The sequence below is a fragment of the Nerophis ophidion genome, linkage group LG06 (genome assembly GCF_033978795.1).
Source record: "Nerophis ophidion isolate RoL-2023_Sa linkage group LG06, RoL_Noph_v1.0, whole genome shotgun sequence".
Classification (NCBI taxonomy): domain Eukaryota; kingdom Metazoa; phylum Chordata; class Actinopteri; order Syngnathiformes; family Syngnathidae; genus Nerophis; species Nerophis ophidion.
The window spans coordinates 32,176,754-32,202,168 of record NC_084616.1 but is presented as its reverse complement, the minus strand read 5'-3'; the positions used below and the strand labels follow the sequence as shown (position 1 = coordinate 32,202,168).

Here is a 25,415-nt window from a genome sequence, read left to right as displayed (position 1 = left end):
TACAAAATCTGAACAGGTTTTTATCAAATTACACATTGTAGAGATTACGTAATATGTTAGTTTAGTATTCAGTCAGACTGTAATCTGCTACACAAACTGTCGCCTACTAAATATAAATCAAACATGAGATGGAGCCAGTTAGTCAAATGTGTTTTGTAATCCAGTGTTTTTCAACCTTTTTTGAGCCAAGACACATTTTTTTATTGAAAAAAAAATCAGAGAAACACCACCAGCAGAAAACATTAAAATATTAAACTCTGCAGTTGATATTGACAGTAAAAAGTCGTTCTCGCAATTGGATATGACTTCAAACCATAACCAAGCATGCATCACTAGATCTCTTGTCTCAAAGTAAGGTGTACTGTCACCACCTGTGACATCATGCCATGACCTATTTGGAGTTTTTTTTGGTGTTTTCTTGTGTGTAGTGTTTTAGTTCTTGTCCTGCGCTCCTATTTTAGTGGCTTTTTCCTGTTTTGTTGGTATTTTCCTGTAGCAGTTTCATGTCTTCCTTTGAGCGCTATTTCCCGCAACTGCTTTCTTTTAGCAATCAAGACTATTTAAGTTGTTTTTGTCCTTCTTTGTGGGGGCATTGTTGATTGTCATGTCATGTACGGATGTACTTTGTGGACGCCGTCTCTGCTCCACACGGTGGGAGTCTTTGCTGTCATCCACCATTCTGTTTTTGTTTACTTCGCAGCCAGTTCAATTTTAGTTTCGTTCTGCATAGCCATCCTTAAGCTTCAATGCCTCTTCTTAGCGGCACCCGCCTTTCGCCTGGAGCGGTATGGCTCGGTTGGTGGAGCGGCGGTGCCAGCAACTTGAGGGTTCCTGGTTCGATCCCCGCTTCCGCCATTCTAGTCACTGCCGTTGTGTCCATGGGCAAGACACTTTACCCACGTGCTCCCAATGCCACCCACACTGGTTTAAATGTAACTTAGATATTGGGTTTCACTATGTAAAGCGCTTTGAGTCACTAGAGAAAAGTGCTATATAATTAACTTCACTTTTGTTTATTTTTGCTTCACCTGCACACCGCCTCCCGCTGTCGTCCGCTTTTTGGGATCACGACAAACCATCGTCGTTGTTCCCGACATCAATAAAGCAATTAGTTACCTGCTGCACCTACTGGTATGGAAGAGTATTACAGCGTTACTCTGCCATGCTCTAGACAGCACAGACACTCAGCAACGGCACATTATTTGCGGATTAAAATGACTGCTTTTCAAAAAATACCTTTAACCCAGCTAAGTGAAATTACATAATCTCCCACGGCACACCATACTGTATTTCACGGCACAGTGGTTGAAAAACACTGTTGTAATGTAATCTGTGATATTTGCACTTAAATGCATTCTAGTATATCAGTTGAGGAATATGTGGAGTTTTTTGTGGCTGGCTGAAATAAAATGTATATTCTTTTATAACATATTCTGGTTGATACTCCTACTATTATATATATATATATAAAAAACATGTTTATATATATATATATATATATATATATATATATAGTACACATATATACGCACACACACACACATACATACATACATACATACATACATATATATATATATATATATATATATATATATATACATACATACATGCACGCATACATATATAATGTGAATGCATACTTTCACTGGAGCAACTGAAATCTTCAGATGCAATCCTTGCAGAAAATATATAATAATAAGAATTGGATAAGATCAATAATACTGTGTTTCTATTCCTACTTTATATTTCTCCTAAATCAATTTGGTGTTTGAGTCTGCAGATTAAAAGTAACCACAGGGTGAATTCAGCAAACTCCTGTTACATCGCTCACCTCGGAGTAATGAGCCTTTGGAGGGAGGGGGACGTGTAACAAGATGACTTTTGCCAACTGGGTCAATCCGTTCTAAAACCAAGACTAATATCACATCATCCATGTATATTGTGATACCCATTTGGAAAAGTGGAAAAGCGACCAGTGCCATGTGTTGACATGTGTGCTTAGCCGCCAACTGGCATCCAAGGGACCTAACAGTCTGTTGTGCTGAGCCTCATCGATAGCAGAACACAATCGTCAACATTCGATATTTGCAGCATGCACACATGAGCAGGAACTCACTGCAGTGTGTAAACACACACACACACACACACACACACACACACACACACACACACACACACACACACACACACACTGTGAGGTGGAGACAGAATCAGTTGGACACAAACAACAAACATCCTCGGAGGCAAACAATGTGCTGGAGCTTATTGAACAGGCGTGGAATATAAACAATAATGGATGAGATATGTTGTTTCTATTTGTTGTTTTGACAAACTATGAGATTAAAAGCTCTAGTATTGATTTTAAGGCCTGGGTTGTACTCGGTTTACAATAACTAGGTCCGTTAAGAGTAGCAGTAAAATACACAGAACCTGCTTTCGAAACTAATCCCGAGTGCTTTGGATGTGTTTCAGTAATAGAAGCCTGAATAAAATACTTCCCAACTGCACTCATCCTTCAATTCAGGACATGATTCACTCACAGTCGATTCCCGAATGACGCATCACTCTTACTTACCAAGTTTAGATTGGTGTTATTACTGTCTTCTTCAGGCATGGGTAGGAACACTGCCAGGGCTACACAATTTGCAAAGATGGTCAATAAGATGATGATCTCAAAGGTTCTGGATGAGGAAGCTCAGGACTATTGCACAGAGATGACAGGAGTTTTACATTTTTCAAAGGGTAATAACAAAAATGATCGTTTGCCAGCTGCCACCCACTATGTCACTTGATGCTATGTCTGTGTTAGAGATGTCACAGTAAATGTTAAATCGTGCCACTGGACACCACGTGTTGATTTCAGCTTTAATAGTGGTGGATAAAAAACTAGAACATTTTAATGGGCCTGCTATCATTTCCCTAGACCTCTGGCCGGGGGTCGCAGGAAACCGCCGTACTTACTACGATGGCCATCCAGCCAAAACCAAACATTAGACGTCAAAACTTTTTAGCCAGGGTTAAAGTAGACAAGTGTGTGAACAAAATTAGAAGCTAAGCACCGGGCAATGTGAAAGAATGGCTGAGCTACAAGAAGAGGTAATCTCGCAGGTGTGCTGGAAATATGCGCCATTAAAAAAAGGTGCGTTCCCATTCAATCGGCCCATGTTTTTGTTTATTTCTGAATAGTGTCGCCATGGTAACTTGATATGTTCCCAATTAAAAATACACCCATCGGCACTAATGAGACCTTTCCAACGGTATAACATTTGTGGGGGCTCTATGGCCTGTTCGTCTCGTATTAAACAAAAGATGTTTCAGTTTGTTCGTGAATAGTGTTGCCATGGTAACGCGAAATGTTCCCAATTTAGATGTCCGCCACCGGCGCGAACGAGACCTTTCCGACGGTATACTATATGTGGGGGTACGTAGGCCATTTTGTCTCGTAGTGGGTAAGATAATTGTGTTGGAACTGTAAGAAGATGAAGAATAACGTTTGAAGCATGAGCAATAATAATATGGGCTGCTTGCATTGCAGCAGGCCCATAATGACAGATCCCCAAACCCCTCCTGAGAAGCTTTAGTTGGAAGTGTGATTTGTTTCATTTAGATTTTTCTGCATTTTACTAGTAAGCAATTTGCTTATGGTAAATAACCTCCAAAAACTCAGCTTGGCCTTGCTATGAAGTTTGACTGAGACTTTAAAAGGAAACTGCACTTTTTGGAACGTTGCTATCATTCTAAATACACACTGATAAATACTGGGTTATTTTGATCAGTGGTCCCCAACCTTTTTGTAGCTGCGGACCGGTCAACGCTTGATAATTTGTCCCGCGGCCTGGCGGAGGTGGATTTGTTTTTTTTCTTTTCTTTGTCATGAAAAATTTAGGTTTTTTGGGTTGGTGCACTAATTGTTAGTGTATCTTGTGTTTTTATGTTGATTTAATAAAAAATAAAAAAATAAATTAAATAGAAAATTAAAAAGAATTATACAAAATTCTTCTGCGACCCGGTACCAATCGAGCCGGTTGGGGACCATTGATTTTGAAAGCCAATTCTATGTTGCTAGTGTTGGGTTAAATATTTGAGTTCTAAATATTTGAGTTATTTTTATGAATAGCAATCCATTTTTGGGAATATAAGAGTATTATTTTAACTCAAATTTTGGGTTATTTATGAACGAATAAGGCATTTTTAGGTAAAAGGCTTATTCCATCCATCCATTTTCTACCGCTTGTCCCGTACGAGGTGGCGGGGGGTCGCTGGAGCCTATCTCAGTTGCATTTGGGCAGAAGGCGGCGTACAACCTGGACAAGTGGCCACCTCATCACAGGGCCAACACAGATAGACAGACAACATTCACACTCACATTCACACACTCGGGCCAATTTAGTGTTGCCAATCAACCTATCCCCAGGTGCATGTTTTTGGATGGGGGAGGAAGCCGGAGTACCCGGAGGGAACCCACGCAGTCACGGGGAGAACATGCAAACTCCACACAGAAAGACTCCGAGCCTGGGATTGAACCCAGGACAACTCAGGACCTTCATATTGTGAGGCACATGCACTAACCCCTTTACCGCTGTAAAAGGCTTATTTTTAATTTTAAAAAAAATACTTTTTTTCTTGAAGGGAATTTTATTATGGATTAATCTCATGAACACTACTACCTTACTGTATTTTAATGTTGGTCATTAAGGCTTATGTTTAATTAAAACGTTTATTTATTCTTGAAGGGAATTTTACTATGGATTGATCTCATGAACTACGCTACTATAATCTAATGTTGGTCATTATGGTGGTACTTGGAGAGCAATGTTTTTTTCTGAGGTTTTACTTAGTGGAAAAAGTTTGGGAAGCACCGCTATAAAGGGTTCGTCCCGTGCTTGTACGTCCAGCCGGAACATCTTCTCTTTAAACAGCACGTCAATGTGCTGCATCACATGTAATAGTCTCGGCCATGCTTCCTCGATCCCGCCCATAGGGGTGGTCCAGTCAGAGAATTCCCCTGCCAGGTCAGCATCATATCTCTGTGTGATGCAGCGGGACAGCTGCAACCACCAGGAATATGACCAAAGCAGCTAAAAACACACGTGCTCAAATAAGCTTGGTTAGATTTGTGTTTTGTTAAATTATTTGTTGTATCCGCTACCACTCTTTGAAGCAAATACTAGTTGAAAGATATGTAATGTCACTCATACACATGACACTAGAGAGTGAGAGAATAATGTGATTATACTACTGCAATAAAAACAGCCCATGACTTGGTTCCGCACGAATGTCCCACTCCCTACACAGGCAGAGGAGAATTTTGCAATGTTCACCACCCCAATGGAGATCATTGTGTACGATCTATGTATTTAAACACTAAATCTGTTGGCTCAAAGTAATAGAAGTCAGTTTGCTTTGGATGCAAAACAAGTATAAGACAGGAATGGGCATGTGCTAAAATAAAAGCAGGAACATCCCTGCAGGGTTCTTATGATCATTCAGCAGCCAGCTGTTGCTCTCCCCGCCTCAGTGGATGCTTTTAGATACTATTTCCACATGAAACACAAATCAAAAGAGGCATTCCATTCATTGTTGTCCCATGCCAAGTAAATCTAGAGGGGTGACAATCTGACTTTGACACAAGCTGCCAGACAAATTACAAAAGTCTTTGCACTTCAGAGCCCAATTTAAGACAGATTTGGTGAGATGTGGCCCGCACATTCACATCGTTTCTGCATACAGCTCATCTTGATCACAGCTTTACGTTGCAGAATAGCTTCAGCACCGTACCCATTGTCTAGTTATGTGGCTAAATAAATATAATGATGACATTAGAAAGGATACTTCCACTCCACAATGTTGATGCAGGCTTTACGGAAGGGGTTTCTTAGAGTGAGACAGAAGAGGGACCTTGCAGGTCTTGGGTTGCCTCCTGTGGCCTGCAGTTTCTTCAGCTTCTCCCGCTGCTTCCTCTTCAGTTCCTCTTCATTCATGATGACCGGCTTGGCCGCCTCGGAGTCGGCCGCCATCCTCAATCGTCGAGCAGGGTTTAATCCTGGAGAACAGTGTCCTTGGTCTGTAAAATTCCAACCTGGGTCTTAGTGGTACTCCTCAATGTGAAGGCCTCCAGGTTACCTGCTACTTCTTAAAATGAGCTCCTCCGTGGTCCCCCAGCAGAGCCTTGGGCCTTTCCGCCTGCCTGAGGACCTCTGACAGGAAAACCTATGCAGGCCAAGTGGCTAGAAGTGCAAATGGCCCTGCTCTAGTTTAATTTTAGATTGTGAACCAGTGGCAAGCCATGCTTGGGGTTGGTAGAAAAGGTTTGGGGGGTTGAATGTGGAAGAAGGGCGGAGATGAAATCAAGGGGGTGTTGGGGCAGGCCATGCAGGAGAGGGTAAGACTATCCTGGAGGGGCAGACTTCACTTCCAACCTGCCCGGGCCCTCAAAACAGATCCTGGCTCTCAGACTCAAAGCATTTTCTCTGGACCGTCAAAAATAAGTCTTGGCGCAGAATCCCAAACCTTCTTCCTTTCTTTCTAAAAAGTTTTCAGGGAGACTTTTTCAGACTGTCCAAATTAGTTGTACCTTCATGTAATACAAGTGCACAGAAATCTCTTACTATGCCCCCCAAAAATATAAAACCATGATACAAAGATCAGGAAATGGTATTAGATTTGCTGAATTTAGGAGTGAAACATAATAAAAGTAAAAGCTTGAGTCAACATAAAAGCTTTTTTTTTTTACATGATTGCAATTATTGGATAATAAATAGAGCAGCGTGTCGTGTGATGTACTTTGTCGCCCTCTAGTGCATTAGTAACAATACATTGGAAAAAAGTAGAGACCAACAATTTGCAGTTACACAATTTTTGTCTTATTTTGCATCAAGATAAATGTACAGACATGCACAGTTCCAGTGAAATAAAAAAACATAACACAACAACAATAACAAAAAAATCCACAAATACTATTGTAGCTGTTTCTGTTTTGATTAATTATATTTCCAGTGTCTTTTATAGCCATGAACATTGCTCAGAAATGTTGCCCTTTACAAATATTTTGGGAAGAGATTCACTAAAGTGCTGAACTATAAATTTGCATGGGAATGTTGAACTTAAGTGAAGACCATCAGGTTAGTTTAATACAAGACAGTGAATGTATACACAGTTTTACTAAAGTTAAACAGTTCAAACTCATTTAAGTACCAAAAGAGAAAAAAAGAAAATAAATAAACAAACACTCATGAAGACTATCTTAACATCTCCTTACATTTCTCTGAAAAAATAAACACAATGAGTTGACTACGAAAACAGTATATCATGAATAAACTATTGGAGTTTGGCAACAGCAAACATTTACAAACACAAAGTTTATCCGTACAGAGGTGAATTCTCACTACAGAATAATTTAACACATTCTCAAATAGCTAAAAACAAAAGTGCTGAAAGGAGGTTGAAACTTTAAGTATTCAATAACATTCAACAACAACATTCCATGTCTGTTGCACTGCAAACTGCTAAAATGAAAATTACATTTTGCATTGGAGTGTGCACAATCCCGCGCAGCTGATATTTTTAAGACAAGGGCGTCAAACTCATTTTCATCGAGGGCCACAGTGCAGTTATAAAGGCCCTCAGTCGGCCACTTCCTGATATCGTCACAAAATTGCCCCTTCAGGGTTTAAATGACAAAAAAATGTTTGAAATAGCTTATTACATCTAGTTAACAACTGTATTTGCAAGCATTACATGTGTTTTTTCATTCAAAAAGAAGGATGAATTGCGTTTGACGCAAATTATTTCCAGGCTTTCGTGGGCCACATCGGCCTTGAGTTTGACACCTGTGTATTAAAAGCGTTTCAATCCAATAATTGTGTGCCCCAGTAGGGAAATGACCAGTATACTATGTATACACATAAGCCATCAAAAAAGCAGAGGAGAAAAGCATTATCATCATTGCACTACACTATTAAATACTGCAATGCACTGTAATTCTAGGGATGTAAAGCAATAAGGAAAGTGCAGCTAAAGACCAACGTTGTTGAGCTAATAAAGTCGAGAAGATGCAGTGCTGCATATCCTCCAGCCCTGTTTCAGCAACAGTTTAACTCAACATCTTATGGCGGTCAAATACGGTCTTACGCTGTTCCTGGACCTGCTTCTTCCAACGCTGCTGTGCCCCCTCAACCCGCTCTAGCACAGTGTTTCCTCTGGCTTGGCTGCTGTCCACCCGCGGACGCATCTCCTGCAACAGAGAACAAGAGGTCATATGTAGAAGTGGTCAATGGAATTGGAAGAAACACACATATCTGGATAGGAACCTAGTTCAGTACTTTTGTAGGTACCGATCAAATTCCATCAGTGCTACCAGGTATCAATTCACATAAAAGCAAACGGTGCCATATTTCGATAGCATCGTTGCACGTGACGTCTCAAACACTTCGCTAGCAAAAAAAGCACTCAAGCAGTGCTCATAGAAAAATCAGACTTCTGTTATGCAATTTTCCTTGCCAACAAAGCAAGTATGTCTGATAGAAATTACTCGAATGTACGGTAAGGTCTCGAGCATACAGTGATGCTCCAATTTTTTAAAATGCGCTAACCTGATACTAATTTACATTGGATTTTCCATATACATGCTACTAATTAGCATTAGCGATTTTACATGGCAATTTTAGCACCTCCAAATTTGGTAATGAAAACAATTTGCATGTCCTAATCAAACAGCAATTGTGTAATAAGTACAATATTTACAGTATAAAAGACCTTTTAGGGTGCAACACAAGACTAGATTCAGCCTAATAGCAAAGACTACTTCCTGACTAAGCAACACACTTTAACCTATACAGAAGTGCAATCTCATGTCTTGGAATTGCCTTCAAAGTCTACTATATAATACTTGCAAATGAGACCCAGAAGTGCAAGAAAACAAGACATAATAACTGGACAGCACAGTTATCATTATCAACTCACTGTTTAATGTTGTAGAAAAAATGACATTTTATTGTTAAAAAAATTAACATTTCACACGAGGACTGCAACAATGTGAACAGTTCACATGACGCTTAACTTGACAAAGATTATCACGGTTATCAGTGATATCGCAGTATTGTTAAATGTGCTCAAAATTTACTTGTACACCAGTGAAATGTTTTGAGCAAGTTTTTTTACAAAAACCCCAAAAATATACAGACACACAGTGAGGAAACCCATTATTTTGAATGTTTTGTGTGTTTTATGCTTTACTGATTGTGTTTTAATGGCTAAGCTTTTATTGTTTTAAAATGGGTTTGTACTGTGCCACTTCAAAAAATGTATTTGAATGAAAAAAAACTACTATTGTTATTTATTATTTCTGGCGGACGTTGTCGTCATACTCTTTTAGCGATCCATGAACGTTCCATAAAAACACTTTTGGTTCGTAATCCTCAATCATTTACACTTTGAGAGCACAGCTTGTAGGTGTAATGTACACAATTGTATATCTTAGTTGCTTTGACAGCAATGTGTTTGTATACGTTTGGATTGGGGTATGTTTTTTTTAATGGGGAAAGATGTTATTGTCTCTTTTAATGTTAGCTGTTAGGCTAGCTGTGAGTTTCTCAAAGTGCAGTTATCATACACGTTTTTTCGATAATTTTAATTTAAAATGGTAATACTAACCCTCGGAGTTAACTAACCATTATTACCATTTATCGTTACATCCCTAACTAACACAAACAAAAGTACTGAAAACTGGCATTGTTGAGTACCAGTACTGAATCAGCTCAAATGCGAGAGATGCTGATGCCTACACACATATATTACATACCTCAGAGTCCTCCTCGTTGTGCAGAGGCTGGGTGTAGACGTCACGCTTGCGGATAAGAGGCTCAACCAGAAGCAGAAAGAGCATGTAGAGCAACAGTGCGCCCACAACAGACAGGTAGATGATGATCGTCACCTGCAACCCATTCAGGGTAAAAATTAATTTTACTTTCAAGGCGGAACATTTAACATTGATGTAACTTGAGGGCCAGTCGGGAAATGCTACCTTAATGGTGTTACTGCTTCGCTCCTCGTACTTGCACTCACACAGTAAGCAGTAAGCTTCCACATCATGGCCAGGTACGGGCATGGGGTCCACCACATGGAGGCAGTTGCTAGGAAAAATGACACAATTTATGGATAATGAAAGTTGAAAAACAAAATAACAAACATATTGTTCTTACCAATCCTTCTGGGAGACATTTCTGTTGTAAATGTGGCCAGTGAAGTTTCTGTAAGGCGGGCAGATGCACTTGCACCGGACGTCTTCAAAGTTCTGTCATTGTATTATGACACCACCACACAACAATTATTTGCTATGCAGCTTTGCTTTAGCCAATACACACACTGAGCATTTTAACGTTGTACACCAAATAGAATTTAAAATACTAAAACATTCTTCATCTTCTTCTTTTCGTGTATTTGAAGCATGTGGTTATACGACAGTTTCCCATTTCTTTACAGTCTTTTGCCTTGTCATTAAACTCGGCAAGATCTTTAAAAAAAAAAAAAAATGTTAAAGTACCACTGATCATCACACACACACTAGTTGTGGTGAAATTACTCTCTGCATTCGACCCATTTCCTTGTTCCACCCCCTGAGAGGTGAGGGGAGCAGTGAGCAGCAGTGGTGGACGCGCTCTGGGATCCTTTTGTTAATGAAACCCCCAATTCCAATCATTGATGATGAGTGCTAAGCAGGGAGGTAATGGGTCCTATTTTTATAGTCTTTGGTATGACTCGGCCGGGATTTGAACTCACGACCTACCCATCTCAGGGCAGACACTCTAACCACAAGGCCACTGGTTGGCAGTGCTGCATCGTATGGTCCTCTTCTCTGCATTCGTAGGGTGTTGGGCCGATTTTGTAACCCCATCTGGCCATAGCAGCTTTTGATCGCCCCATTCCTGTTCTCAGGCGGTTTAGTGTCTTCAGAAGGAGTATTCCCATGTCAATAGGAGGGGGGTCTTTCTCTAGTCTTTGTGTCCATAGCTGGAGTGTAGTTTCTTCCCCAAGATGTTGTTAGGGGCTGGACATACCTGAGGAAGCTTCCCCTTGACTTCAGATGTTGGGCTGAGGGTTCACTTCCATGGAGGAGGTGGCGCTCATCACTGGTAGCTTTTGTGAACTCTCCACAGAAGAGCTTGGTTGGTAGAGCGGCCGTGCCAGCACCTTGAGGGTTCCAAGTTCGATCCCCGCCATCTTATTCACTGCCGTTGTGTCCTTGGGCAAGACACTTTAGAGATGTTTTTAGGGGCTGGACATTGCTGAGGAAACTTTTCCTTGACTCCAGACGTTGGGCTGAGGGTTCACGTCCATGGAGGAGGTGGAGTTCATCACTGGTAGCTTTTGTGAACTTTCCACAGTATAGCTCGGTTGGTCGAGCGGCCGTGCCAGCAACTTGAGGGTTCCAGGTTCGATCCCCACCATCTTAGTCACTGCCGTTGTGTCCATGGGCAAGACACTTTACCCACCTGCTCCCAGTGCCACCCACACTGGTTTTAATGTAACTTAGATATTGGGTTTCACTTTGTAAAGCGCTTTGAGTCACGAGAAAAAAAAGCTATATAAATATAATTCACTTCACACTAATTGGGCGGTACAGCTCGGCTGGTAGAGTGGCCGTGCCAGTAATTTGAAGGTTCCAGGTCCGATTCCCGCTTCCGCCATCCCTGTTACTGCCGTTGTGTCCTTGGGCAAGAACCTTTAACCACCTGCTCCCAGTGCCACCCACAGTTTAGATGTAACTTAGATATTGGGTTTCACTATGTAAAGCGCTTTGAGTCACTAGAGAAAAACGCTATATAAATATAATTCACTTCACACTAATTGGGCGGTATAACTCAGTTGGTAGAGTCGCCGTGCCAGTAACTTAAGGGTTCCAGGTCCGATTCCCGCTTCCGCCATCCTTGTCACTGCCGTTTTGTCCTTGGGCAAGACACTTTACCCACCTGCTCCCAGTTCCACCCACAGTTTAGATGTAACTTAGATATTGGGTTTCACTATGTAAAGCGCTTTGAGTCACTAGAGAAAAACGCTATATAAATATAATTCACTTCACACTAATTGGGCGGTACAACTCGGTTGGTAGAGTGGCCGTGCTAGCAACTTGAGGGTTCCAGGTTCGATCCCCGCTTACGCCATCCTAGTCACTGCTTTTGTGTCCTTGGGCACGACACTTTACCCACCTGCTCCCAGTGCCACCCACACTGGTTTAAATGTATCTTAGATATTGTGTTTCACTACGTAAAAGCGCTTTGAGTCACTCGAGAAACGTGCTACATAAATACAATTAATTTCACACTAAATCACTACTGGGCAGACGACTTCCCGTCTCACGTCAATATGCCATCGAGGAGATGTAGGTTGTTCAAGTTGGTAGGCTTCAAGCAACCAGTGAACAACCATTATTGTAGATACATCCACCCATCCATTTTCTACCGCTTGTCCCTTTTGGGTCGCGGGGGGTGCTGGAGCCTACCTCAGCTGCATGTATAGTTAATGGGGAAAACAGAGTTCCGTCTACAAGTATTTGGTTTAAATATATTTATGGGTCATTCTAGTCATTTCTATTTCCGGGATGGGACCTCAAAGTGTCTTACCTTTGCCTGCGCCACAACAGCAGCATCCAACAAAACCACGATCACCGTGGAAGCAATAAGACAAATCCACGATGTGTCTCTGTAAAACAACATTTTCTTTCCGAGTAGGAAAATGAGCTGCAAAATGAAGTTAGCGGAGTCACCAAAAAGGCTATTTTACCAGCTAAACTAGCATGGAGCTCGTAAGCAATTGGGTCAAGCAGCTAACATCAATGGACCGTCAAGATAAAACAATTTTACCTATATAATATCCCGCTAGTTATTTGTTTTAAAACATACAGCAAAAGTGTTAAATCTAGTTTCTATAGTAATTCCTCAAACTGTACAAAACGAAGCTGTGCACTGGTTTGACAGCCGCGGAATTATTTTTTGCTCTCCATTTCCGGTTTGTCGTCACACATGACGACACTGCCATCTAGTGGCTAAATAAATGAACAGACAAATGGCATTATCATTATTTTTCTTTTTACCATTTAGAAAGCCTCTTTATTTGTAATATGATATCACAACATGGTTCAGTTCAATTCCAGTATATTTCGAACATGCATACAATACAATGAAAATGATCACATATTCCCAGTTGTTTCATTACAGCACGTCCAAAAAGGAGTAGAAAGAAGCTGAGCTAATCGTACCCCTTTTCATACCATACCCATTTTACCCTATTCCCTTGTTTCATTGAATTACAGTACTTGGTTGTTGAAGAATAACAATGTTTTTACCCGCATTCTCCAAAAGTTATTTTTACCATGAATTGATTAACGTGGACCCTGACTTAAACAAGTTAAAAACTTATTCGCGTGTTACTATTTAGTGGTCAATTGTACAGAATATGTACTATACTGTGCAATCTACTAATAAAAGTTTCAATCAATCAATCAATCAATCAAACAATCCATCAATGTTTATTTGACTTAATCTTCATTAGCCAAACTGTTTTGTGCTTTACTATGGTATCAAAAAGTAAACACTATGATTTTGACATTACTGGTACTTTTTTTTTCATTCCGCAAAGTAATTACTTTCCATCCATCCATCTTCTTCCGCTTATCCGAGGTCGGGTCGCGCGGGCAGCAGACTAAGCAGGGAAGCCCAGCCTTCCCTCTCCCCAGCCATTACGTCCAGCTCTTCCCTGTGGATCTCGAGGCGTTCCCAAGCCAGCCGGGAGACATAGTCTTCCCAACATGTCTTGGGTCTTCCCCGTGGCCTCCTACCAGTCGGAGGTGCCCTAAACCCCTCCCTTGGGAGGCGTACGGGTGGCATCCTGACCAGATGCCCGAACCACCTCATCTGGCTCCTCTCGATGTGGAGGAGCAGCGGCTTTACTTTGAGCTTCTTCCGGATGGCAGAGCTTCTCACCCTATCTCTAAGGGAGAGTCTCGCTACTCGGTGGAGGAAACTCATTTCGGCCGCTTGTACCGTGGTCTTGTCCTTTCGGTCATAACCCACAGCTCAGGACCATAGGTGAGGATGGGAACGTAGATCGACCGGTAAATTGAGAGCGTCGCCTTCCGGCTCAGCTCCTTCTTCACCACAACGGATCGATACAGCGTCTGCATTACTAAAAACTGCGTACCGATCCGCCTGTCGATCTCAAGATCCAGTCTTCCCCCACTCGTGAACAAGACTCCAAGGTACTTCAACTCCTCCACTTGGGGCAGGGTCTTCTCTCCAACCCGGAGATGGCACTCCAGCCTTTTGCGGGCGAGAACCATGGACTCGGACTTGGGGGTGCTGATTCTCATCCCAGTGGCTTTACACTCAGCTGCGAACCGATCCAGTGAGAGCTGAAGATCCTGGCCGGATGAAGTCATCAAGACCACATCATCTGCAAAAAGCAGATTTATAATCCTGCAGCCACCAAGCTGGATCCCTTCAACGCCATGACTGTGCCTAGAAATTATATCATTCTGTAATTATTTGAATAACCATTAATGTGCCATAGCGTTTTGTTCATGTTTTATGGTGTGTAATTAATACCAATACAACAGATTTATGCTCAAACTCTCAATGGATCTGTCATGATACAGCATGTACATGTTCATATACATTTACAAGGACATGCTGTATTAGTACACGTAAATGTATGTACATAACTTTGAAAAAAATCCATTCTTCAGGTGCAAAAAAAAACATCACAAATATTGAGATGCTTATTTTTGGATGTCATTTGCATTTAAGTGGAAAGAGTAATCCTTTGACAAGTTAGCAGTGATTTCTTAAAACATTCATCCTCTCACTTCCCAGCAGTGTGAGCCAAAAGCCGCCCTTGAGCGCAGCATGTGAAGGGTTTATGTCTTCCTGCATAAAGTGGTATACATATATATGTTCATGTCTACGCTAAAACCTTCTCTGACATCTGGAGTTAAGTGTACACAGGTTACAGTGATAGAAATACCATCCAAGTCTTCTTCAACCAGCCTAAGATACTCCTCCAGTAAGCGACAAATGGTAATTTTGTAATCAACTCCTATCAATCGAATGACACAAAACAAAGCTTTATTAATATTGTACAATTGTGCAAAAAGTTGAAGTTACTATCTCATACTAACTCTTACATTAAAATAGTTGCCGATATTGTGTTATTAAATACATGAAGAAAAAAACAAATTTTGTGTGATAGATGGATGATACTTATTTTATCCCCAAGGGTACAATCAAATTGAGTAAGAAAGAGTAAGATAAAATAAAAAAAATATATTACAAAATGACCATTAACACAATAGAAAAACAAATCACATGTATACACACATGTAATGATACATTGAATTATTATTGCACAAAATACAATATGAATCACAATGTCTGTTCTTGTTATGTACACACCCTGATAAAAAGTAAAACTTGAGTAAAACTTCATATTTTTATAGCGAACAAAATACAAATAGATATGTACAGCAATGATTTCTTTTCACTCCCGAGCATGCATGGATCTCTATTTGTTGAACTTCTTATTACAAGTCAATGTGACAGAGGAGTTTTGTAACTCATCTGTATATTTTCCCATAAATTTCAGCCAACATTGCACATAAAATGTTGCTTCTCTAGTGGAATCTAAAGTATAGGTCTTGACTCCTTGACCCGATCAATACTTATATTTCCCGGTAATCCTGTTTTCACATTTCTTTCCCCTGTATTGTCAAATACTAATACCTCTAATAAGCCATATGAATCAATGGCTGACAAATTCATTCTGAACTGTTTGAGCAGGTAGTTACAGAGATCACCTATTTTTCTAATAAGGAAATATATCAGTTTGGATGGCACTAACTACACTTAACCATGTGACCCTTCAGTCATCCAGTTATTTCCATAACTGCTGAAATTAATATACATACTGTATGTTACCTTGGCCCTTATGGTGTTAAATACTCTAATGCAGTGGTTCTCAATGTTTTCACCACGTACCACCTCAGAAAACATTTGGCTGTCCAAGTACCAACAAAATGACCAAAATCAAAATACAGTAGCATAGTAGGCCTAAGTATTCATTAAGAACAAGGCAGATGTTTTATTTAACGAGTGTATTTAATATTTTTGGCCACCGAAACATTACACACAATTTGAACAGTAACACTGTGTTTGAATATTTACTAATGTAAATCTTTAGCGTACCACTAGATGGAGCCCACTATAGAGTAAGAATAGAGTGAGAATCCCTGCTCTAATATCTAATGTTACCTGACTTTTATACAACTTTTTTTTTTTTATAACAACTTTAGCTTCAGTAAATTTTCTTTAGACTAAAATGAAGAATACACACTATGCTTAACTCTCTGGGCCTTGCATAATTCAATAGCAGTTAAGTACAGCTAGGACGAAAAAGTCCTCAGGGAGTTAAGTAGGAAATGTTTGGATTCATATTCTTGTTCTACTTTTTTGCCTAAAATCTCGTAGTCAACTTCAGTCCTAAATAAGAATATGTCATGTTTTTTATTTTTATTTGAACCATTCAAAGGCTGCTGTGATTTAATTATATCATTTTGGTTTTATTTTGATTATTTTTTATTTTTTTGTAAAACGAGTAATCATCCTTATAGTAAATGTTAAAGATCTGGCCTGAATATACATATGTTTGCTAATAATGATAAACAACCTTTTGTTGCATATTTTTAAAATTAAGAATAACAAGTAAATCAAATGCATTGGCATTTAAAGTGTTAAAAACATGACATGTCACTTAGGGCTAAAGTTGATAAAAAAGATTTGAAAAATAAATATGAAATCCAAATATTTTTCATACACTCTTAACTCCCTGAGGACTTTCTTTGTCCACATCACCTTGCTAAAATTATTTCCCAGTGTGCTGTTGATATTTGAAAGAATTTGAAGTAAAAAAAAATATCAAAACTGAACCTGAAAAATATTTTTATAGGTAACACAACTGAAGTCATGGCCGAAAATATAGCAACTATTTACCTAAAAGGACAAAAAAAAAAATCTTAAAAATTCACCAAGGGTAAATTAAAAAAAAAAGCCCTCTAGAAAAGTAATAACAAGCAAGTTGTCACGCCAATGAGATCAGGTTTTGTTTTGGTCATGTTTGGTATTGTTTTTTGGACAATCGGTTCTTATGTTTGGACTTCCTTGTTTTTTTATCACCATAGCAACTCATTAGTTTCACCTCATGTCACGCCCCTGTCCTCAGCCCTCACACCTGCTGTTAATTATCATAGCTATTATTTAGGCCACAGTTACCAGGTAGTTGGCCTGGCAACTTTCCGTATTGCTCAACCCCTTCAAGCCAAGCAATGCTGTTTCCCTCATGCTCATGTCACAGTAAGTTTTTGGTTTTCTTTATGCTACAGTGCAAGTGTTTTGTTTCATGTTTAAAGTTTATAGCCTTTGTGCTAGTCTTTTGTTTTGTAGTCGAGTTTGTTCTCCGCCCTCATGCCTGCCTTTTGTTTGCTTCCTTGGTTTGTAGTTTGTTAGTAATAAATACAAATTTACTCACATTCACGTCTGGCTCGTGCCAATTTCCCTTTGCGTTGGGAAAACAAACTATCCCATAGTCCAAGTCCTGACACAAGTATCTGGCAGCACACATACGAAACAGCAAAGCGATCAAACATCCAAACAAGCTCAGTTCAAATAATTTTTTTTCTTTCTGACCAGGTCCATAAAAATATTGACTGACAGATATTATTTATTTTAATAGTACTGAAGCCAGCATGCAGTCTGCCACTAGGAGATGCTATAAGGCTCTGGGCAAAGCAAGGCAGCAGACCTGGGTAGAAAAAAGGAAAGTGACATTTTCATTGATGCTGAGGAAGATAGGAAGACTAACAATCAACAATTATTGAATTTGTTGTGATTCATAGCTGATGACAAAGAATAAACAGCATTTATGTTGAATAACATTAAAACAAAACTATGCAATAGTTACACTTTGCAGAAACAGTGTCAAATGCTTTTTGATCGTAAACTGTCTTCTAATGAGAATAATATCACTGCGATCTGACCTTGAATCACCTAAGCAGAGACCAGGTAGACTAGTCAGGACAAGCATCAGTGTCTAACATTACTGTTTAAAGTTGAGTGCTTGTAGAAACTTGCCTAGACTCTAAAATATCCATCCATTTTTACTGCCATCCATTTATATTTATCATAGTACATTAAAATAAAATGGTATCTTAATCTTTTAATAGTTTTTTTTAGCCTGTTGTGAGGTTAAAGGCATCCAGATAGTCATTCATGACCTATATGAGGAGAAACCCTTTCTTGTTCTTACTCTTCAGAGCCCTCAAGCTTTTACAAAGATTCTTTTTGACCTTTATCATATCATCTGCTGTGTCTTTTTAGCCTTCTCCCCTCCTTTATGCCTGTATCATGCTTTTGTAGACAACGCTGTTTGAATAACAAGACTATCTCTCAGAAGCTCTCGTCTTGTCTCATTCGTCTCGCCTCCCTCCGTCCCCTTCCCTCCTTTTTCCTTTCCTCTCCTGGGCTCTCCTACTGAGGGAAGCAGTAGGCAAGATTCTAATGGACACCCATGGTAATGGCAGTCGTGGGAGGCAGCAGACAGTGGTGGTCCATGGGCAGCACAAAAAACTATAAATCACAAGTCGTGGTTCCGCCCTGCTGAGCGTAGCCGATCACACTCAACCAAAAAGCAATTCTGCCAACATGTGTTTGCACATTTGTCTTCATCAGCCTGTGGCCTGCTTTGGGCCCCTGTGACTGAAATGCTCTTTCCCGTGGTAAACAGACGGGTCTGACTTTTCGCTGTTTTCAGATTATTTATAGTAGATTTGTCACGAAAGTTTGCCTTGGGTAAACAGAAATTACACAATATGAGTGGAAATGGAGACAAACACAGGTGAAAATACTCCTGGTTTACAGTGTTTGGTGGCGTGTGCCACTTATTCAGTCCAAAAAACTAAATATTGGACTATTTGTGTAAAAACATCAATAATGATTTAAAGGACAAAAATACAATGATATTGCAAGTAAATCTCCAATTAGATTGTGCTGCTATCAATCCCATGCACATTCAAATATTCAAGGAACTTTATTTTTACATAGAACCACATGAGACACAAAATGGCATTGAATTTAGTGCCTGAGGCTCCAGCTTTAGCCCAATAAGTACCACAAGAACGATAGTATGTACATCAGAATCAGAAGTACTTCATTAATAACCCCAGAGGGAAAATTAAGATTTTCAGTTAATGGATTAGATTTATACAGCGCTTTTCTATTATTAAATACTCAAAATTCTCACAGAGAAGTGAGGACCTATCATTCATTCACACCTGGTGGTGGTAAGCTACTTTCATAGCCACAGCTGCCTTGAGGTAGAATGACGGAAGCATGGCTGCCACTTTGCGCCTACGGCCCCTCCGACCACCACCTATCATGCATCATTCATTCACCAGTGTGAGCGGCACCAGGGGCAAGGGTGAAGTGATTGATGAACGGCAGCGATTTGGATGTCAAGAGGCCGGGAGCGAACCTGCAACCCTCAGTTTTCTGGCACGGCCGCTCTACCCACTACGCCATGCCGCACAGTTGACCTGCCCTTTCTCTTTTTGGCCCCCCTCTCCTGCAAGGAGAGGTTACCTGAAGGCCACGGATAATCCCTGTAGAGATACCATTCTGGAGGAATGATAGCTGTTCTAAGTCATGACCCGGGGTGGAACACGCCTCTATGACCTGGATGAAGACCTTCTACAACCCTCTGCTTGCATACTAGAATAGGATATAGATACAGTAGGTTATCAATCAATCATCAATGAATAAAAGTTTATTTTAGAGATTGATCTCAGGTGCCTCAAAAGACTGCACGAACCACAATGACATCACTGGTCTGAAACCACATATGGGCAAGGAAAAACTCAAAATGGGAATACACAAAAACCTTGGGAAAGGGTCGCAGATGTGGGATAACCCCCCTTTCGGATGAATGGCTGCAATAGATGCCAAGTAGGTACAGTTTTTGCACATTATTCATGATAATTAAAGCGTCTAGTCCATTGGGGGCTTGCAGAGGGTCGTAGGAGGTCTTCATCCCGGTCATAGAGGCGTGGTCCAACCCGGGTCAGGATTTAGAACTCCTCCAGAAGGGTATTTCTCCAGGGATTTTCCATGGCCTTCTGGTAACCTCTTCTTGCAGGAGAGGGGGGCAAAAAAGAGAAAGGGCAGGTCAACTGGTCTAAAACTGTGTCTACTTAAAAGATAGAGTATTAAGATGAGTTTTAAGGTGAAACTTTAATGTGTTTACCGAGGTGGCATCTTTCACTGTTGCCGGTAGGTTATTCCAGAGTACTGGAGCCCGGAAAGAAAACGCTCTAAAGACTGCTGACTTTTTTTGGAGCTCTGGGAATCACTAATAAGCAGGTTTTCTTGGAACTAATATGTTACAGCGTTACAGCAGGGATATTCAACTACATAATGAAGAGGGCCCAGACATAAAAATATGGATGTTTCTTTAGAAAGTGCCTTCGCAGGTTATATTCTTTTGAGACTGTGTTTACTTATTTACAAAGTAAACACATCAGCTTTCACACTGTTCTGTCAATAAATTAATTATTCTGCCCTCGCTACTCGTTTCCAGCATGTGCAGCTAGACAGATAGATGTTCTTTCTTTTGAATAATCTATCTTCTTCAGTTTTATTTCTTTATACGTCTTCCCTTATTAGGTTTGTAAAACTGAAAATATAAACTTTGCAAAAGTATACCGTCTATTATTATTTTACATAAATAATGACCATTGTGTATGTTACATCAATAAAATAGAAGGTTTAGTGTAAATACACGCAGCAAACAGTGCACACATGTGGTTTAACAGGCTTACACTTCGGGTGTAGTTTTATCGCTCTCTGCTGGTCAAATTCAGCGCTATATGTATTTAAGCAATTTTTATTGCCAAAAACAACACAACCACAAATACAAACAACATCAAAGTCAGCAATTTCAATACATTCATACTTTGTTGTCCAGTCGCTGTTAAAAGTCTGATTTTCGCAGATTTATTTAGATTTTTTACAGGGTATTTAGCGCCATCTTTTTCTACTCACCCACTGCGATTTTTCGCTGTTGCCCCAAATGGGGTGGCGGGAGTACTGCGTACTTGAGCAACCCTAGTTTTAATGGGCTCATCAAGCCTATTTGGGTGTTGTTCGGCAGGCCAAATTAAAAGCTTTGGCTGGCCGGATGTGGTTACAATAATCAAGACGAGATATAACAAATGATCTCAGCATCACCGATGGAAAAAATGGGACAGATTTTAGCAATATTACGGAGATGAAACAGCAGCAGCTTTATTTTGTCCATTCTTAACATGTACAAGACACATAAGAACTGAAATTACATTTTCGGCACAGTCCCGCTAAGAGCAGACATACGTTACAGGGGGGACAAGACGGGACCGCCAAAGGATCAGCCACTTACGGCGCTCCTTAAAATTTCTGTTTTGCCTCTTGGTGAGGGCGGTCGGATTTTTCTCCGCTCCCTCCTTCCCTGCTTGCTCTCTGTGTCCTTGTCTTTGTCTGAACTTTTCTGAAGCCTCTTTCTTTGCGTTGTCCTCTAATCTAAACATCAAATATGAAAATGATCAACTGGACTCTCGACGCAATTGACACAGTTTTTTCGACAAGGAAAAGAGGTTCAGGGGAGCCTGGCTGCCCTGATGGAACCACTGCTGCGGGATACGCGGTAGGCTGTTTTAGTAACACTCTTAAAATGCAACTCAAACGAGAGGGATGGGTCAAAAATAATACTAAGATTCCTCACCGAGTCGCTTTGTACGATTGTTTTGTTAATAAAATTCAATTGGGTATTCCTTAAACAAGTGCCTGATTCTAGCACAGACATGAGCAAACTACGGCCCGTTGAACGTTTTAATCCGGCACGCGGAACTTGTCCAAATTATTGAAAAAAAAAAACTCTTATCAATGTAAAGGCTTCTGCCTCCTGTATGCGTTTTCAGCGCTTGACTATCATTAAGGAGGAGCCACTCATTAAATTATTTTATTAAATTACATTTCATATTATTATCGTCCGTAAACCTCGTTCGTGTCACCAGATCCCTGTAATACCGCGTTTCCCCACTATATGGCGGTCATTGACCTTTTTGGCCTGTGGGATATTACTCCCTTCTTCTCTTTAGCTTTGTCCTGTGACTGTGACCCCCTCTGTAAAAATTTGCATATCAAAGCAAAGAAAAGTGGACAGTGAGTGCTGAGTATTTAATGCAGAGTGGACATCCATCCATCCATCCATCCATCCGTTTTCTACCGCTCATTCCCTTTGGGGTCGCAGGGGTCGCTAACCCATGCACGCATTCACGGGGAGGACATGCAAACTCCACACAGAAAGATCCCGAGCCCGGGATTGAACCCAGGAGAACGAAATATTTGTTTGCTGAAGTCCGATCAAAGGCTGTGTGTCTGATATGCCAAGAAACTGACGCGGTTTACAAAGAGTACAATATCAGCCGCCACTTTGCTACAGAAGATGCTAACTTTGTTTGGCTTGACCTACGTCTGTGAGCAGACATTCAGTGTCATGAACATAAACAAATCCCGTCACAGATCCAGGTTAACTGACCAGCATCTCGGAGCTATCCTGAGAATTGCCACAACCAAACTCACTCCAGACTTTGATGCATTGGCCAAAAAGGGAGATCAAGAACACTGTTCCCACTGAAACTGTGAGTTTCTCTGCTGTTATTCTGTGATAATCAAATCTAAATAATTCAAGTAAATCAAATGTTTACTGTGAATTTCTCTACTGTGTTTATTCTTAAACAAATGAAATTAATGCATTTGAAAAAAAAACTGTACAATGAGCCTTGCTGCCTACTCATTATATGTTGCATGTTTGTAGGCCAAATCCTCTCACGTAATGGCTTTTACATGTTATTTATATTATTTCACACAAACACTCCATCCATCTGTTCCTGGCCCGGCCCCGTGTCAAATCTTAGAACCCAATGTGGCCCTCCTGGCAAAAAGTTTGCCCACCCTTTGGTCTAGCAGGACTGATAATCAACATTTCCGTTTTCTTAGTGTTAAGATGCAGGAAGTTGCCTGACATTCATTATTTTATATCATTAACACAAGCCTCCAGATGACAACATCTGGCATGTTGTACACCTTTAGGGGCCTGTAGAGTTGGATGTCATCAGCATAACAGTGAAAGCTGACACTGTATTTCGAAAGCTGAAGAGAGCAAGGCCAAGCACAGAACCCTGTTGGACTCCGCACGTTACCTTAACATACTCCGAGGTCACAATATTTTGGGATACACACTGAGATAGGAGTTAAACCATGAAAAGGCTATGTCTGACATACCGAGACGTGATTCGATGCGTTCTAGGATATCATGATCAACGGATCTGAAAGCAGCTGTGAGATCAAATATCAGCAACACATATGACACGTCAGCATTCATAGTTAACGACAAAACATTAGTCACTTTTGCGAGGGCCGTCTCAGTAGAATGATTTGCTTTGGACCTTGACTGGTTTTACAAAGATTGTTAAACGCTAAGTGTTTATTTAGCTGCTGTTCAACATTTTTTATACGATTTTTGACATAAACGAGAGGTGCGACACCTGCCTGTATTTTAGCAGGATGTCAGAATCGAGGTTAGGTCTTTGAAGCAGAGAATGAATATCTGCTGTTTTGAATGCTAAAGGAATAGTACCGGAAGAGAGTGATAAGTTAATATAATTTTGCACTGATGGTCCTAATGTTACAAACAGCTCCTTGATGAGTTTCCCAGGAAGTGGGTCTAGTCCACATGATGTCTGTTTTGTCCCATTAACGGGTCGTAAGAGTTCCTCCAATCGTATTTCTTCAAAACGAGAGAGATTATTTAGGAAAGCATTTACCGTAATGCATACATTCATCTCTATGTTTATGGAAACCTGTTAAAGCTGAAATGTGCTGTTTTTAATTTCATTTCTAAAGAGCTTAACTTTTTTAAGTAAATAATTGTATATGTCATGATCTGCTGTATCAGATCATGCCTTATCTTGAGAGTCTTGGTATTTTTCTGTGTGTAGTTTTTGGTTCCTGTCTTGCGCTCTTATTTTGTGGTTTTTCACTTCCCGTTTTCTCCTTTCCTGCAGCAGCTTTACACCTGCCTTTGAGCACTTTTTCCCTCGTCTGTTTTCTGTTGGTAAATAGCACTAAATAAGTTGAGATTTAGACACAACTTGGTTGTCGGAACATTGGTCACTGTGGATTATTCTTTTCATGCTGAGATCAAGTACGCACACACTTTGTCGTAGCCATCTGCTCCGCCTTCTTTGTGAGTGTTTTTGCTGTGTTCCAGCATTTTTGTTGTCTTTATAGTCAGTCCAGTCAGAGCACTTTCCTGTTGCTTTCACTTTTTGTTATTGTAATCATAAAATACTCTTTTTAACTGCACGCTGCCTCCTCGTTTGTCTGCATTTAAAATCACTATAACCTGCGTTGTCTCACATGACGCACCTTTGACAGCATAAAGCCATCAGTTGAGTGGGTGGAGCTACTAAGAGAAGGCCCTGGTTGGGTTAACGATGTTATGGTGTTAAACAAAAATTTTGGATCGTTTTTATTGAAGCGAAAAGGATTAGAGTAGTAATTAGTTGTAGCTAAGATGAGATAATTTTTATAGGTTATTAAACTATCACTCCATGCTTGATGGAAAACCTCTAGTTTCGTGGCACACCATTTGTGTTACAGCTTCCTACTTGATTGTTTAAGATAAGAGCTCTGATTTTGTCCGTAACCAAGGGATATGTCTCTTAGGGGGATTTTCTTAGTGTTAACGGTGCTATACCATCAATGGCGTTGGGCAAGGCATAATTAAAGTTGTTAATGAGGCTGTCAATTAAGCCTACATAATTTGGGAACGCCGCCATTACAGAGTGCAGTAGGCCATACTTGCCAACCCTCCCGGATTTTCCGTGAGACTCCTGAAATTCAGCGCCTCTCCCGAAAATCTCCCGGAAGAAATTTCGTTCCGAAATACAGGCGTAGCTGGAGGCCACGCCCCCTCCAGCTCCATGCGGACCTGAGTGGGGACAACCTGTTTTCACGTCCGCTTTCCCACTATATAAACAGCTTGAGGTTAATCTTTCCTGTGATAAAACGGCAACTAAAGTAATCAAAAAGGTCAACCAAAGAACGAGATTTCGCTACAGAATCTCCTCTCTGGTCAACAAAAATACCCTAAGGATTCTAGCGGGAACTCTCATTCAACCCTTTTTCGATTACGCTAGCACCTCCTGGTACCCCAGCACCTCCAAAACCCTCAAATCTGGACTCTAAACATCCCAGAACAAACTAGTCCGGTTACTT

The 25,415-nt window shown here is 40.4% G+C and overlaps 2 protein-coding genes across 3 annotated transcripts in view; both read right to left on the bottom strand.

Moving 5' to 3' along the window:
• The window catches only part of LOC133554529 (dihydropyridine-sensitive L-type skeletal muscle calcium channel subunit alpha-1-like), a 55,332-nt gene extending 48,982 nt beyond the window's left edge, over positions 1-6,350 (bottom strand). Inside the window, exons 1-2 of one of the 2 annotated variants that reach the window (XM_061903403.1) lie at positions 5,836-6,350; positions 2,579-2,684 (exon numbers count right to left, since the gene is read on the bottom strand). In XM_061903403.1, the coding sequence (XP_061759387.1) occupies positions 2,579-2,684; positions 5,836-6,020 (291 nt within the window). In that variant the 5' untranslated portion in view covers positions 6,021-6,350. The remainder of the gene's footprint in view (positions 1-2,578; positions 2,685-5,835) is intronic. The other variant, XM_061903404.1, reaches the window with a different exon arrangement.
• Positions 6,351-6,843: 493 nt separating this feature from the next.
• Positions 6,844-13,024, bottom strand: tmem9 (transmembrane protein 9). The gene is made up of 5 exons (XM_061903402.1): positions 12,621-13,024; positions 10,203-10,294; positions 10,025-10,133; positions 9,803-9,934; positions 6,844-8,236 (listed from the first exon to the last, which is right to left on the bottom strand). The coding sequence occupies exons 1-5, from the start codon at positions 12,711-12,713 to the stop codon at positions 8,096-8,098; spliced, it is 567 nt and encodes a 188-aa protein (XP_061759386.1). The 5' UTR covers positions 12,714-13,024; the 3' UTR covers positions 6,844-8,095.
• Positions 13,025-25,415: the final 12,391 nt, after the last annotated feature.